The sequence below is a fragment of the Dama dama genome, chromosome 1, assembly GCF_033118175.1.
Source record: "Dama dama isolate Ldn47 chromosome 1, ASM3311817v1, whole genome shotgun sequence".
Lineage (NCBI taxonomy): Eukaryota > Metazoa > Chordata > Mammalia > Artiodactyla > Cervidae > Dama > Dama dama.
Window position 1 is genome coordinate 51098783 of NC_083681.1, and position 15347 is coordinate 51114129.

The 15347-nt window shown below is 44.3% G+C and overlaps 1 protein-coding gene across 1 annotated transcript in view; it reads right to left on the reverse strand.

Annotated features, from left to right (window-relative positions):
• Nucleotides 1-3514: 3514 nt before the first annotated feature.
• Nucleotides 3515-15347, reverse strand: part of CLPB (ClpB family mitochondrial disaggregase) — a 154060-nt gene continuing 142227 nt past the window's right edge. The window contains exons 12-16 of the mRNA XM_061149504.1: nucleotides 11752-11908; nucleotides 10892-10965; nucleotides 10604-10723; nucleotides 10406-10510; nucleotides 3515-10023 (exon numbers count right to left, since the gene is read on the reverse strand). Of these exons, the coding sequence (XP_061005487.1) occupies nucleotides 9775-10023; nucleotides 10406-10510; nucleotides 10604-10723; nucleotides 10892-10965; nucleotides 11752-11908 (705 nt within the window). The 3' untranslated portion in view covers nucleotides 3515-9774. The remainder of the gene's footprint in view (nucleotides 10024-10405; nucleotides 10511-10603; nucleotides 10724-10891; nucleotides 10966-11751; nucleotides 11909-15347) is intronic.

Sequence of the window (15347 nt, forward strand, 5' to 3'; positions counted from 1 at the left end):
AGAGTGATGTTGAGCATCTTTTCATGTGTTTGTTAGCCATCTGTATGTCTTCTTTGGAGAAATGTCTGTTTAGATCTTTGGCCCATTTTTTGATTGGGTCATTTATTTTTCTGGAATTGCGCTTCAGGAGTTGCTTGTATATTTTTGAGATTAATCCTTTGTCTGTTTCTTCATTTGCTATTATTTTCTCCCAATCTGAGGGCTGTCTTTTCACCTTACTTATAGTTTCCTTTGTTGTGCAAAAGCTTTTAAGTTTCATTAGGTCCCATTTGTTTATTTTTGCTTTTATTTCCAATATTCTGGGAGGTGGGTCATAGAGGATCTTGCTGTGATTTATGTCGGAGAGTGTTTTGCCTATGTTCTCCTCTAGGAGTTGTATAGTTTCTGGTCTTACATTTAGATCTTTAATCCATTTTGAGTTTATTTTTGTGTATGGTGTTAGAAAGTGTTCTAGTTTCATTCTTTTACAAGTGGTTGACCAGTCTTCCCAGCACCACTTGTTAAAGAGGTTGTCTTTTTTCCATTGTATATCCTTGCCTCCTTTGTCGAAGATAAGGTGTCCACAGGTTCGTGGATTTATCTCTGGGCTTTCTATTCTGTTCCATTGATCTATATTTCTGTCTTTGTGCCAGTACCATACTGTCTTGATGACTGTGGCTTTGTAGTAGAGTCTGAAGTCAGGCAGGTTGATTCCTCCAGTTCCATTCTTCTTTCTCAAGATTACTTTGGCTATTCGAGGTTTTTTGTATTTCCATACAAATTGTGAAATTATTTGTTCTAGTTATGTGAAAAATACCGTTGGTAGCTTGATAGGGATTGCATTGAATCTATAGATTGCTTTGGGTAGAACAGCCATTTTGACAATATTGATTCTTCCAATCCATGAACACGGTATGTTTCTCCATCTGTTTGTGTCCTCTTTGATTTCTTTCATCAGTGTTTTATAGTTTTCTATGTATAGGTCTTTTGTTTCTTTAGGTAGATATACTCCTAAGTATTTTATTCTTTTTGTTGCAGTGGTGAATGGTATTGTTTCCTTAATTTCTCTTTCTGTTTTCTCATTGTTAGTGTATAGGAATGCAAGGGATTTCTCTGTGTTAATTTTATATCCTGCAACTTTATATTCATTGATTAGCTCTAGTAATTTTCTGGTGGAGTCTTTAGGGTGTTCTATGTAGAGGATCATGTCATCTGCAAACAGAGAGAGTTTCACTTCTTCTTTTCCTATCTGGATTCCTTTTACTTCTCCTGCTCTGATTGCTGTGGCCAAAACTTCCAACACTATGTTGAATAGTAGTGGTGAGAGTGGGCACCCTTGTCTTGTTCCTGATTTCAGGGGAAATGCTTTCAATTTTTCACCATTGAGGGTGATGCTTGCTGTGGGTTTGTCATATATAGCTTTTATTATGTTGAGGTATGTTCCTTCTATTCCTGCTTTCTGGAGAGTTTTAATCATAAATGAGTGTTGAATTTTGTCAAAGGCTTTCTCTGCATCTATTGAGATAATCATATGGTTTTTATCTTTCAACTTGTTAATGTGGTGTATTACATTGATTGATTTGCGGATATTAAAGAATCCTTGCATTCCTGGGATAAAGCCCACTTGGTCATGGTGTATGATTTTTTTGATATGTTGTTGGATTCTGTTTGCTAGAATTTTGTTAAGGATTTTTGCATCTATGTTCATCAGTGATATTGGCCTGTAGTTTTCCTTTTTGTGGCATCTTTGTCTGGTTTTGGAATTAGGGTGATGGTGGCCTCATAGAATGAGTTTGGAAGTTTACCTTCTTCTGCAATTTTCTGGAAGAGTTTGAGTAAGATAGGTGTTAGCTCTTCTCTAAATTTTTGGTAGAATTCAGCTGTGAAGCCATCTGGTCCTGGGCTTTTGTTTGCTGGAAGATTTCTGATTACAGTTTCGATTTCCTTGCTTGTGATGGCTCCGTTAAGATCTTCTATTTCTTCCTGGTTCAGTTTTGGAAAGTTTTACTTTTCTAAGAATTTGTCCATTTCTTCCAAGTTGTCCATTTTATTGGCATAGAGCTGCTGGTAGTAGTCTCTTATGATCCTTTGTACTTCAGTGTTGTCTGTTGTGATCTCTCCATTTTCATTTCTAATTTTGTTAATTTGGTTCTTCTCTCTCTGTTTCTTAATGAGTCTTGCTAATGGTTTGTCAATTTTGTTTATTTTTTCAAAAAACCAGCTTTTAGCTTTGTTGATTTTTGCTATGGTCTCTTTAGTTTCTTTTGCATTTATTTCTGCCCTAATTTTTAAGATTTCTTTCCTTCTGCTAACCCTGGGGTTCTTCATTTCTTCCTTCTCTAATTGCTTTAGGTGTAGAGTTAGGTTATTTATTTGGCTTTTTTCTTGTTTCTTGATGTAAGCCTGTAATGCTATGAACCTTCCCCTTAGCACTGCTTTTACAGTGTCCCATAGGTTTTGGGTTGTTGTGTTTTCATTTTCATTCATTTCTATGCATATTTTGATTTCTTTTTTGATTTCTTCTATGATTTGTTGGTTATTCAGAAGCGTGTTATTTAGCCTCCATATGTTTGAATTTTTAACAATTTTTTTCCTGTAATTGAGATCTAATCTTACTGCACTGTGGTCAGAAAAGATGACTGGAATGATTTCAATTTTTTTGAACTTTCCAAGACCAGATTTATGGCCCAGGATGTGATCTATTCTGGAGAAGGTTCCGTGTGCACTTGGGAAAAAGGTGAAGTTGATTGTTTTGGGGTGAAATGTCCTATAGATATCAATTAGTTCTAGCTGGTCCATTGTGTCATTTAAGGTTTGTGTTTCCTTGTTAATTTTCTGTTTAGTTGATCTATCCATAGTTGTGAGTGGGCTATTAATGTCTCCCAGTATTATTGTGTTACTATTAATTTCCTCTTTCATACTCGTTAGCATTTGCCGTACATATTGCGGTGCTCCTATGTTGGGTGCATATATAATTGTTATATCTTCTTCTTGGATTGATCCTTTGATCATATGTAGTGTCCTTCTTTGTCTCTTTTCACATCCTTTATTTGAAAGTCTATTTTATCTGACAGGTGCTCAGCTTTCTTTATAGTCCAACTCTCACATCCATACATGACTACTGGAAAAACCATAGCCTTAACTAGACAGACCTTTGTGGACAAATTAATGTGTCTGCTTTTTAATATGCTGTCTAGGTTGGTCATAACTTTCCTTCCAAGGAGTAAGCATCTTCTTATTTTCATGGCTGCAATCACCATCTGCAGTGATTTTGGAGCCCAAAAATCACTAATAGAGAAAATTTTTGGCGGTGAAAAACACAGAAATAAATCTGAGAAAACCACCTAGAATGAAGGTTCTTTTTTCAAGTTCACCATACCATCCTTTTTTGCCTTATGGTTTCTCATCTTCCCCTTACTTCTCTAAACATTTTTTCCCTTTTATTTTCTCTAAATATTTTAAACATACTTCTTTTAAATTCAGATTCTTCTGTTACAATTCTTGGGAGTGCAGATTCTTCTACTGGTTGCATCTGTTAAGTTTCTTCTCCTTCATGGTGGTTTGCTTTTTTTTTTTTTTTTTTCCTTTCTCTTCTGCTCCTTTGTTTGAGGGTGTTTTCCCTGTATGCTCATTTCAACAGGACTTGTCTTCCCAAAGGTTCCTTTGTGAAAACTTAGTTACAAGAATATCCTTACTCAACAGTTTTGTGTTTGCTTCCAAAGGATCCTACTATAGCCCAGGATCACATTTTTGTTAATTTTTCATCTTGACATTGTAGTAACACTTGGGTACTGTGAATTTGGACCACATTCTCACAAATGGCAAATATATTAGTTTGTTTGTAGATAAGTCTTTCTACTTATAACCCTGAGTGATGTTAGACTTTCTTGTATTTCCCTACTGATCTCCAGGTTAAGGAGCAGTGTTTTTCTGATCTTCATTTCACAAGGAAGTGGTCCTTTGAGACTCCTGTTTCAGTGGTGAAGGCCCAGCATTCAGCCAATAGGTGGGTCCCCAGTCTCGATGAACTCTTTGACCTTGACTCTCACACATCCTCTGACTTTTGGGTTCCCGTTCATTTTCTGGCACCTTGGGACTTCCCATTTTCAGTTTCAAGTTCAGTTGTGTGTCAAAAATTTTTTTGGCTACATAATATTCAATATTTCTATATTTGATGCGGGAAGGAAGTTTGCCTGGGACTACTCTGTTGTCTATTGGTTAGAAGTCATCCCAAAACATTCTGCATACTGCATTGAAAAGGTTCTTTAAAAAATACCAATATGGCTATTTCATTCCCTTAGTATGGCATTCAAGGCACTGCAAAGTCAGGATACTTGCCTCTCTAGCATTTCCCACCACTTTCTCCTTTTCTCCACAGTTACATACAGGCTCTGCAGTCCAGAAACAGATACCAATGCATCTCTTTCCATTCTCTTATAATTCTATTTAGGGTATACAGTGATAGTAGTTATATTTACTTATCCTCTAGTTTGCACACTCTCCAGGTGAAACTGAAGTAACTGACAGGCTACTACTCATATCTCCTAGACCCAGAAAACAGTAGTTCTGAATTGTATATTAATTATATAGGTTCTTTCCAAGAATCTGATATGTCTTTTCATTTGTCAGATCATGTTCTATGCCCTTCAATATGATTTTCCTTTTTTGTTAAATTTATTCTTAGTATTTTATAACTATGAACAGGTAATACATTAATAAGGTTCAAAATTTAATTTAAAATTATAAAAAATACAGTTAATTTACCCTTCCATTGCTGTTTCCTCTCTGTCCAATTATTCTCTCTTCCAGAGTTACTTTATGTGTATATGAGCAAATACATATACCTATTTATTTCAACTGTTAATGGAATACTTTTGTTGTTGTTTCTAGTTGATTACTGCTGGAATAGAAAAAAGCTATTGATTTTTGTACATTTATCTTTTATTCAGACACTTACCAAATTTCCACAATAATGCTAATAGGTTTTACTTAGAGCCTCTTAGATTTCCTAAACACACAGTCACATATCAGCAAAACAATTTATTATTTTCCAATACATATATCAATTATTCACTTTTCTTGCCTAATTATTTTCAACTGAATTTTCACATCAGTTTTCAAATGTTGACTCTTATTTCAGACTTTACTATTGGTTTTCAATGAACAGTTTCTTTTCCTTTTACTTGGAGGTTTATCAAATCATACTTAAAGCTGTAAAATTTTGTCAAATGCTTTTTCAGTACATATTGATAAAATGTTTTTCATTAAAAAAATTTCATTCTGAAATAATTTTAGACTTACAGAAAAGTTGCAGAAACAATACAAAGAATTCCTGTATACCCTTCACTCAGATTTCCTCAATGACAAGACTTGTGTTTAATCATTCTGTAATTTTTTTATGAGTGTAGGTGGCTCTGTGGTAAAGAATCTGGCTGCCCATGCAGGAGACTCGGGTTTGATCCTTGGATCAGGAAGATCCCCCGGTGAAGGGAATGGCAACCCATTCTAGTATTCGTGCCTGGAAAATTCCATGGACAGAGGAGCCTGGCAGGCTATAGTCGTTTCCAAAGAGTTGGAAACGACTGAACGACTTAGCACACACACTTGTATACATACATATGTGCATGTGTATTTGTATAATTTAGTTTCTTGAAACATTTGCCAATTGTCTTTATCTTTAAATATTTCAATGTTATATTTTCTAAAAACAAGGATATCTTCATAAGAAATATTATCAAAATAAAATGTTAATCTACATTTAAATAATATTCATGTTCTTTAGATTAATATATTGGATTGTATTAGTAAATTTCCTGATATAGAAGCCTGTATTGCTGAAATAAGCCTTATGTAATCATGTTGTAAAGTTCAACTTAATTTTATCTGGAATTTTTGCACCTATAGTCATAGATGAGATTGCACTAGCTATGGCATTCTTTTTTGGCAGTTTATCAGGTTCTTTTGGTAATTAATTGGCTTATTCAAACTATATCTTGGGTCAGTATTTTCTAGGAAATGATCTATCTGCTGTTTTTAAAATTGTGGCTACAGACTTATCCTAAATTTATTTAAAACTCTTCCACATATGTGATTATGTCTGATCTCGTCCCCCTCGCTTTTCCCCTTTATCAGGCTGAGAAGATTTTATCTATTTTATTGGTGTTTTCAAAAAGAATCATTTTCTACTTATCCTTTTTTTTTTTTTTTTGCATTCCTACTTAACTTCAGGTTTTATCTTTTCTCCTATGGTTTAATTTTTTTTTTTTTCCTAAATTCCTAAAACAATCACTATGTACCTTTAAATTTTTCCTTTTGAACAATGAAGATATTTCACTTCCAAGTCCAGCCTCATGTATTTCTAGATACTTAGTAAGGTATCTGGGGTCTTACTTTGCCCTATCCACTCAAGTTCTGCTGCCTGGCCACAAGCACATGACAAATGTTCGCTCCATGAACATAGGATACTGTTGTGTCCTGGGCCTCACTGTGAAGATCTGTGCTTGCTCCAGGGCCCACCCATCCATCCAAACACCTGTAGCAGCCATCATGTGATTGCTCTGTGCCAACTTCTATGAACAGGACAGTGAGTAGAACTGGATATCTGCCCTTCTGGATCTTACACTCTAATGACAAAGGCAAACACAGAACAAGTAACACAACTGAGCTGAATACTGTCGAGGATGCTATGAAAGTATAAGGCAGGGGTCCAACATCACCTACAAGGTCTAGCTGAGTCTCTAGAAGTGATCCTCAAGCTTCTCAGAATCGGAGGGTCTACTCTGTCCCTTATTCTCTTCTCAGAAAGGTGGCATTGGGTTTTCCTGTATAAAAGCTATCTGGTTTTCAGTTACATGTCTGCTGGTCCTGGCCACAGCTGACTAAACCAAGAGACTGACAGTCGGGCATAAGAACTTTAACCAACAGGAGTGCTCCATACAGGATGGTCACTGGCTGACTTAATTAGAGCCTCTATGGGAGTCTGAACAAAAAACAGAAGGAGAGAAGAAACAGAGATAGCAGGAGAGGAAGAAGCAGAGAATGAATAGTAAAGTGCTAATAATAACGGCAAGTCACAGGCCCTGTGGTATTGGGTTAGAACTGTAGGCATCAACATGGACTCATGGTTTTTAATAATATACAGATGGACAGATACAGTAATAAGTTCAGTTGTGTGTGATACATGTGTTAACATATACACATATATTTATTTCCTAGCTTTGTGTGCTGAAAAGGCCTAGAAGCAATGACACTCCAGAAGCACTGAATATACCACCTTAGTTTCTAAGTACCATTCTCAAATAAGAGGAATCAGGAATTGCTTAGAGAAATGGCTGAAGTCAGGGCTGGGACAAGAAAAGTGTAAGTAACCTTGGAACACCTTGTGGTGCCAGAAAATAGGGTAATACTAAAAAAATGATGGGGCAACACTGAGACAACACAGGAGCCAACTTAAGAGCTCCCAATGGCCAAATCTAGGCCATATGAGCAACGAAATAAACTCTATTAGTATTATTGATAGGCTACAACCCATAGACTAAAACAAATATTCATTAGTTTTACTTATAGGTAAATTATTGAATAAATAAATGGGAGAAAAGAGACAGCTGTTTTTTTACAGAAGAATACCAATTAATACATATAGATGGAATAAGAAAACAATGTCATCATTAGGCAAATATAGTATTAATGTTTGTTAAAAGCAAGAGCTGGTTGGGAAGATCCCTTGGAGAAGGAAATGGCAACCCACTCCAGTATTCTTGCTTGGAGAATCCCAAGGACATAGGAGCCTGGCGGGCTACAGTCACAAAGAGTTGGACACGACTGAGTGACTAACGTGTTTACATTTACATGATGGATGCTAAAATCAACAGGCAAAATTCTATGGATAAATAAGACATCTGTACAGTTTCTATCTTTCCATGAGATTCTTATTCATTTCAAAGGGAAAATTAGTAATCTTACAGTGGAGAAACTGGTATATACAACCTCAGCATGTATCACCTGCTCTAGGTTATAAGGATGGGCACAGCATCACTTGAGGGCTAGTTTTACCCAAAATGGTGACCCTCAATCTAAGCATGTGAAAACAGCAGACACCCAAATTAAGGGACATTCTACAAATTTAACTGACTTGGAGGTTTCAAAAGTGTCAAGGTCATAAAAGGCAAAGAAGGATGGAGGAACTGTCACAGGTTGAAGGAGATAAAGGAAACACAACAAGATGGAACACGGGATCCTCAACTGGATTCTGGACCAGGAAAAGGACATCAGTGGGGAAAATGGCAAAATCTGAATGCCTAGAGATTAGCTGGTAGTACCATATCATGTTAATTTCCTGGTTTTAATAATTATAATTTAATAATTTTTAACAGATGGTTGGTGAAGTTGGTGAAGGGTGCATGGAACTCTACTATTGTGGTAATTTCCTGTAAGTCTAAAATTATTTCAGAACAAGAAGTAAAAAAAAAAAACTGCTGCTAATAAATAAACAAAGAGTGGCAGTCACTGAGGTACAAAGCGGCAGACAGCTCCTTGAGGGGCTGGATGGTGCCTGCTGCAGCATCTGCTGGAGCCCAAGTTCCAGCTTCCGGCTGCCCCTCACCTGCCGTATCACGACATTCCTCCGTCACCCGAGGGACTGTGATTCCTGTCCCCATTTTCTGCTTCCTGGAAGAGACTTTCTGACTCCAAAGGAGGGTTTCCAAAGCGACCCTTCAGGGGAGGCTGATGGCATGGTCCTCAATGGTGGCTACTGCAGATGGTTCCCAAGGATGTATGTACCAAGCCTTGCTGTGCCCTGCTAATTAAGCTGGGGCTGAACACGCCTGGTGTGTGGAGAGCCTTGGGGGATGGTGTGCAGTCCCTCTGTTGAGTGACTAACGTGCAGACTGCATGAGGCAGCTGTCCATCCCATGTTCACTTAGCTACGACCATGATACTGAGGACATGGGGCTGAGGCAGACTCCACGGCCATCTGCGTACAGCCTGACCCCAGGATCCCTCCCCCTACAGTTCTCCACTGTCTATTTTGTTGGTCTCCTGCAGGAGGCCCCGCAGAGTTAAGCTTGCTTGGTCATTTGGTGCTTCTGTCCAGGCCCTGTGTAGGGTTGGGTAGGACCCAGCCTTCTTCCTAAAGATGCCCTATGCTGGCCTAGTTCTAAGGCTGAAGAGACGTGGTCTGGTCTGACCCCTGAACGTGGGGCAGGGAGGAATAGTAGCCATGACACGGCAGTGGAAGGGGGAAGGGCTCCGAGAGTCCCTTCCCCTTGGAATTCTAGGGCATGGGAAAGAGGAAGCAATGGCTTAAATGCAGAAGCTCTGTGTCTGGGCCTCTGACTTCTCTGCTCCCTGTGGAGACATTCTGGGGACTCAATAGCATGAGAGCCAGCAGAGGGTAGCAGGTCACAGCCTGGCCCCTGTCTTCTTCCAGCCAGATCTGTTCTCAGCTGCCATACTTCTGAGTTTTCAGAAAACATGATAAAGTTCCAGAGGCTCTGGGACATGAGGATCACGCTGAAGGACAGAGATGAGGGACCTCCCTCTTCTCCCTGCCGTAAAGCGGACAGAGGAGCAGCTCCCCTCCCAGAGACCTGAGAGCACACGGTGGGGCCCACAATGAAGGGGCGAGGGTGGGGCTGAGAAGGCATCTTCCAGGGGCTGTGAGGAGGTAACAGGCCTTAGGCTAGATGGAGAGGGGTGAGAAGCAGGAGGGGAAGGTAGGTCGGTCACCATGCCACAGCCAAGGGGGCTTTATTAGGTGTTGAGGGCATGTATGGGCAGGTAGGTAGATAGACGCTAGAGGGTGTGGCACACCTTCTCAGGGTGGAGTGGTGCCTGGATGTCCAATTTGTGGGTCTTGCTGTCCTTATCGATGATCTCCAGCCGCAGCTTGGGGGGACGCCTCTCGGCCTGGGGTGAGGGCAGTTCAGGACTCTTGAGCAGCTGCTTATCCGAGTCCTCCACAGTGATGCGCAGGGTGCAGCCCCCCGGCAGCAGGTCCTGCTCATAGGCAGCCGCCAGCTGGTTCACCACACGGCGCTCCACCTGCAGGCGGTAGGGGAAGCTGTCGTCATTGCCAAAGCCTGGAGGCCCAGCTCTGTCACCTGCCTGGGCAAGTACTTACTCAAAGCTCCAGTTTTTTCATCTGCAAAGGGCTAACAACACGAGCTTGCAGGACAGTACTAACAAGTCAGTACTGTCAGTTCTGAGGTTCCCAGCCCCAGTTCCCTGACGCTGGTAGGGATTCAATCTCATTTACCCTCTTGGACAGGGGTTTTACTTGATTATATTGTTTTTGGTTCTGAAGGGGCGTCTGCTCTGGGTAAGGACAACCCCAGCCTGCCTGGACAGGCTGGGAGCCTAGTGAATGGGTCTAGGGGCACCAGGGAGGGAGGTGTGGAGGTGCCTCACTTCTCTCAGGGCTCACCTCATGCTTGATGGAGCGGGCGCCATAGTGCACGTTGTAGCCTTCGACCAACACGTCCGCCACTTCGCGGTCCCAGAGCAGTGTGATGTTGTGCCTTTGCTTGGCCTGGGACAGGTCAGACAGCAGCATGTCTGCATGTGGCCCAGGGCTTTCCAGATGTTCCCCCCCCCACAACCCATGGGCAGTCCCTGCTCTTACTCTCTTGGCCCAGAAATTCAACTCCTTGTTGACGAGTTGGATGAGCTCCGAGTGGCAGAAGGGGAGGAAGTAGACGATCTCATTGATTCGTCCCAGAAACTCATCTCTCCGGAAGTGAGCCTGCGGGGCCAGGTTAGGGATAAGGTGAGCTTAGTGACCCAGAGTGGGTAAAGGAATTAGTAGACCCTACTGGGTAAGATAGGGGTGGGAGGGCTTCCACATCTTCACGATGGCTAAGGTGATCCCCTCCAACTCGAGGCTCCAGCAAGAAGGACAAGGAACTCTTACTTTTAGGATGGGGCGAATCACGTTTTCCTTGAAGTTCTTTGAGATGGTGATCTTGTCACTGATCTGGACGTCCCCTGTGGAGAGAGAAACATAAACTGCCTGCTCCCTACACCTGGGACCTTTGGGAGCTGTGCTGCACCTTGGTTCCATGAAAAGAGCCTGGTCTTGCCCCTGACAGTCTGTGTGATCCTGGTCAACACCTCAGGCCCTCTGGGCTTCGGCCTTCTCATCACCTGCACAATCAGAGGGCTTTCCAGGCCCTTCCAGTGCTCACGTTCGGTAGGAATTGTATGAAGGAGGGGAGGGGAGAGGAGAAGAGTCAGGACCGAGACTTGAGTCCCAACTTGTAAGAAGGGGGCTTGAGAGGTCAATCCTAGACAGAAGGCTGACAGACACAGTGTCCACCCTGACACACTCCCCTTTCCAGCACTTTCCAGCGCCCACCTGTGCAGGAAGCCTCCCTGGCTGAAAAAGGCCGTGCTCACCTCCAGGTTTCTGACCTGCCATCCCCTTGCTGCACTGAAGTGTCCCTCCCTGTTACGTGCACATCCCTTCAGTCCCCTGAGACCCTGGCCTCTTCCTGGCCCCACACCTTGGGGTGGCTCTGTCCCTCCCTCTGTCTGGAGACCTCCTGTCACCCGAGAGGCCTGGGGCTTTCTTGAGGAAGTAGGGACACTGTCTGTTGGCCTCCCTCCACTACCCAGTTGGGTGCTTGGTGTCTGGTCAGGGCTAGTGAGGGACAGATGCCAGCCAGGACCCTCATCTTGCCCTGGGACCGCAATGCCATCCTTCTCCCCAGAGTGGTGTGGCAGCTGTGTCACTTGACTGTCTGCCCAGAGAGTGTGGGCCACGTGCCATACCAAGGTTCTCGGCGATCCGGTTACGGCTCATCTCCAAAGCTTCCTGCCTCAGCTGCAGTGCATGCTGTGCTATCTCGTCGCTGGCCACGTTCGAGGTCATGATGAAGATGGCGTCCTTGCAGTCGATGGTCTTGCCTTTTCCATCTGTCAGCCGGCCCTGGGAAGGAACAGTGGCTGCATGGTCAGGGAGTGGTAAGGCTGGGCACCTCTTCCAGGAGGTCTCTCCAGAACCCTCTCCCCCTGGCAGTCAGCGCTCCCTCCTCTGGGGTCTCTGAGCACTGTTCTCACACCTCGGTTTCAGTGCTCACCTGCTGGGAGAGCCACCAGGTGAGACTGCATCTACTGCCTGGCATCTCTCAGGGCACCCAGAAGCCAGCCTGACTGTACGAGCAGCCATCCAGCACACTCTCCTGGAGGCCTGCTGCGGGTGGAGCTCTGGGGCACTGGGGACTTGCCGAGACTGACACGCTCCAGTCTAGAGGAGTGAGGCCAGGAAACAAGCAGTCAGAATTCAGTGGGTTAGGCATTATGACAAAGGGAAGGCCAGGCTGCTACAGGAGGTCAGAGCATATTCTACGGGGCCACTGTGAAGACCAGATAAATGAATTGAAACAGGTATAATCTCTGCATCTTTGGAGCCATCCTCTGGCCTAGGATAAAAAATAATGTTCTTCCTTTAATCAACGTGGGAAGTTGCCTTGGAATTTTTCATTTTTTTTCTAGAAATGACTTAGAAGAAAGCATCTTTACTAGAGGCAAATGCACCAAGGAAAAAGAAAAGGGGCAACAATAGAGGGAAGAGACAGAAGAACTAGAAAAGTGTAGTTGTCCGGGGTCATTCAGTTTAAGGGTGAGGAACTCCGCCCACTCAGCAAACCTCAAGGCTCTCATGGTACAACAGCACTTTGCGGTCATTTGTAAAGAAGCATAGGGGCTTTCCTGGTGGCTCAGTGGTAAAGAATCCGCCTGCCAACACAGGAGATGTGAGTTTGATCTGGGTTGGGAAGATCCCTTGGAAAGAAAATGGCAACCCACTCAAGTATTCTTGCCTGGGAAATCCCATGGACAGAGAGCCTGGTGGGCTACAGTACACAGGACTGCAAAAGTGTTGGATATGACTTAGCAACTAAAGAACAACGATGACATATAAAAGCAATAATCAGTGCCCTGCTAAGAGAAACTGGTGGAGTCTGATGTGACGGGCACATCCACGTCCACCCCCAGTGCCCTGCTCACTGCCTTCTGTGAGGGCAGGGTCTGGGTCTTGTTCTCACTGGGTCTTAGAACAGTGCCTGGCATAGAGCAGTCCTCAGCACTTGCCTGCAGACTGTTTGAATCCTCACCACCCCTACAAAGAAACTGAGGCTCCGAGAGCTTAGTTTGTACAAGGTCTCACAGCTGGAACACAGTCCAGCTGAGACTCTACTGAATGGTCTGACCCCAGCACCCCTTTCACTGTACACCAGGCTCCTGGGGTCATACCAACAGTGTGGGATAAAGGAGGCTTCATGAAATTTTCTTTCCTAAATAAAAACTTCTCAGAGTTCTTCTACATTCAGTTTACATCCTTTGATCCTGACTGGAGAGAAGCTAAGCTACTGGGGTCAGGTGTGGGGAGAGGTAGACCTTCTTGGGAATTCACCTGGGTTGCAGATAAAGCATAGCTCCTGCCAATTCTGAGAACATGGCTAGGAAAAGGTCACTGACAGCCTGCAGGGGCCTGCCCGAGCCAGCGATGCTGGGCCCTGCCGCAGCCTCAGGTAACCATTCCTTCTTAAGTATATTCCTTTCCCTGGTGGTGAGGGCCTCACTCAAGGTCACCCCTTGCTTCTAAAGCAGGTGCAAACGCAGACTAGCTCTAGCTCTCACAGCTAAAAAAGAAAGGCATGTGCATTAACTGAGCACCTACTGTGTTCTGGGCATGGTACCAAGTGCTTTTCTGCCTCACTTTATGCTGGCCTGTGGCACAGGCCTCTCAGGAAGTGTTAGCTCCAAGGGCGTCTATTCAAAGGGGGCCTTGAGATCCAGTCCTGGTCACTCCCCCGTCCCAGCCTTGAGTGGGAAGAGGAGAAGGAAGGGTACAAGCAGATGTCCCTGAGCTTGGCCATTAGCTCGCCACTTCACCCCCTGCTTACGGGTTACAACATGACAGATCCACTGAGGACAATTCTAGTCTGGGGACCAGGTCTGCGTGTGTGCGTGATGTGCCCAAGTGCGCGCGGATGACCCCGTTGTGTTCGCAGTGCTCATCCCTGAGGACTGAACGCACACACGGCTGTACTGGCCAGAGCAATAACCAGCGGCCATTTCGTTCTGAGAGATCAAAGTTCTGCTCATAACGGGGCCTGAGGATGGGTCCCGGATGGGCGAGGGGAGCAGGTGCAGTGCATGACTGACCCAAGGGTGACTTTCAATGTTTGCACCTCCTCCTCAGAGTTCTTGGCAATAAAATGCGTCCCAAAGAGGGAGCTGTGGCTGACCTGCCTCCCAACTGGAGTGCACGCACGCGGGTGAGACGTGAATGCTCACTGTGGAGTCACAGGGCCTGCTCCCCTACAGGCCCCCTGTTTCTGTCCTTGAAGGGAGGAGCAGAGGGTGGGCTTCCTGGGACTTCTGCCCTGTGCTATAGGTCTGGGGTCAACTGGGAAGTAACCTACATTAGCTCTGCTTGGTGAGAGCTTTGCTAGGGCTCCCGTTTTTCTGGGCCTAAGCTTGGGAGATCTGGGATGGGTGGATCTGGGGTGGGGGGGCACGCTTCTCTTTGCCCCTTAGTCCTACTGATCCTAGGGCAGCACTCACCACAGTGGCCGAACTGTTTTTTGCTGCCCGTCTCCCCCTCACTCCCGAGCACTGAGGCAGGGGCTGTGTCTGTTCTGCCTGTGTCCCCTCTGCCCTTCCTTCACTGAACCACACTCTCCTTGTTTGCCTCCTACTCTCTGGCAACTCCTTCTCTGGGTCTTTGTGGAGAGGTTGCAAGGCTCTTCTCCGCTTACCAGACTCTCACCGGGGAGAGATCTCGTCCATTCCTGTGGCTTCTGTTACTGTCTCTGTGCTGAAGCACTCCTGAGTCTACTTCCGGCGCAGACCTCTCTTGCACTTACGACAAGCAACTTCCTGGACATCTCCATCTGGCTGTATCCCAGGCATTTCATTTTCAATACTTCCAAAACTTAGCTCCTCACCTTCCTCAATCTGTTGCTCACCCCGCTGTGTTCCCTGCCTCAGCTGATAGCACAAGAACCCATGGGTCACCAGACCAGAGACGCTTCCGCTGGTCACTCTTGTCCCCTCCCTATCTCCTCACTTGGGAGTTCTCTCTATCCAATGGCCCTGCTGTAGAGCAGGTCTCCCCAGCCCTCACTTGGACTCTTTTAACAGTCTCATCGCTGGTCCCTCTTCTTCCTTCTAGTCCATTTGCCCACTGCTGCCTACAGGAGCTTTATAAAAGGAAAACTTGATCATGCTTTTCTCTTGCCTAAAGTCTTTGACTTTAGCCTAAAGGCTTCTTACTCTCCAGCAAATAAATCCACACTCCTTTGCCTGGCATTCTAATCTGCCCCTGTCTATCTCACCCATCTACCTCCACCATTCTGTTC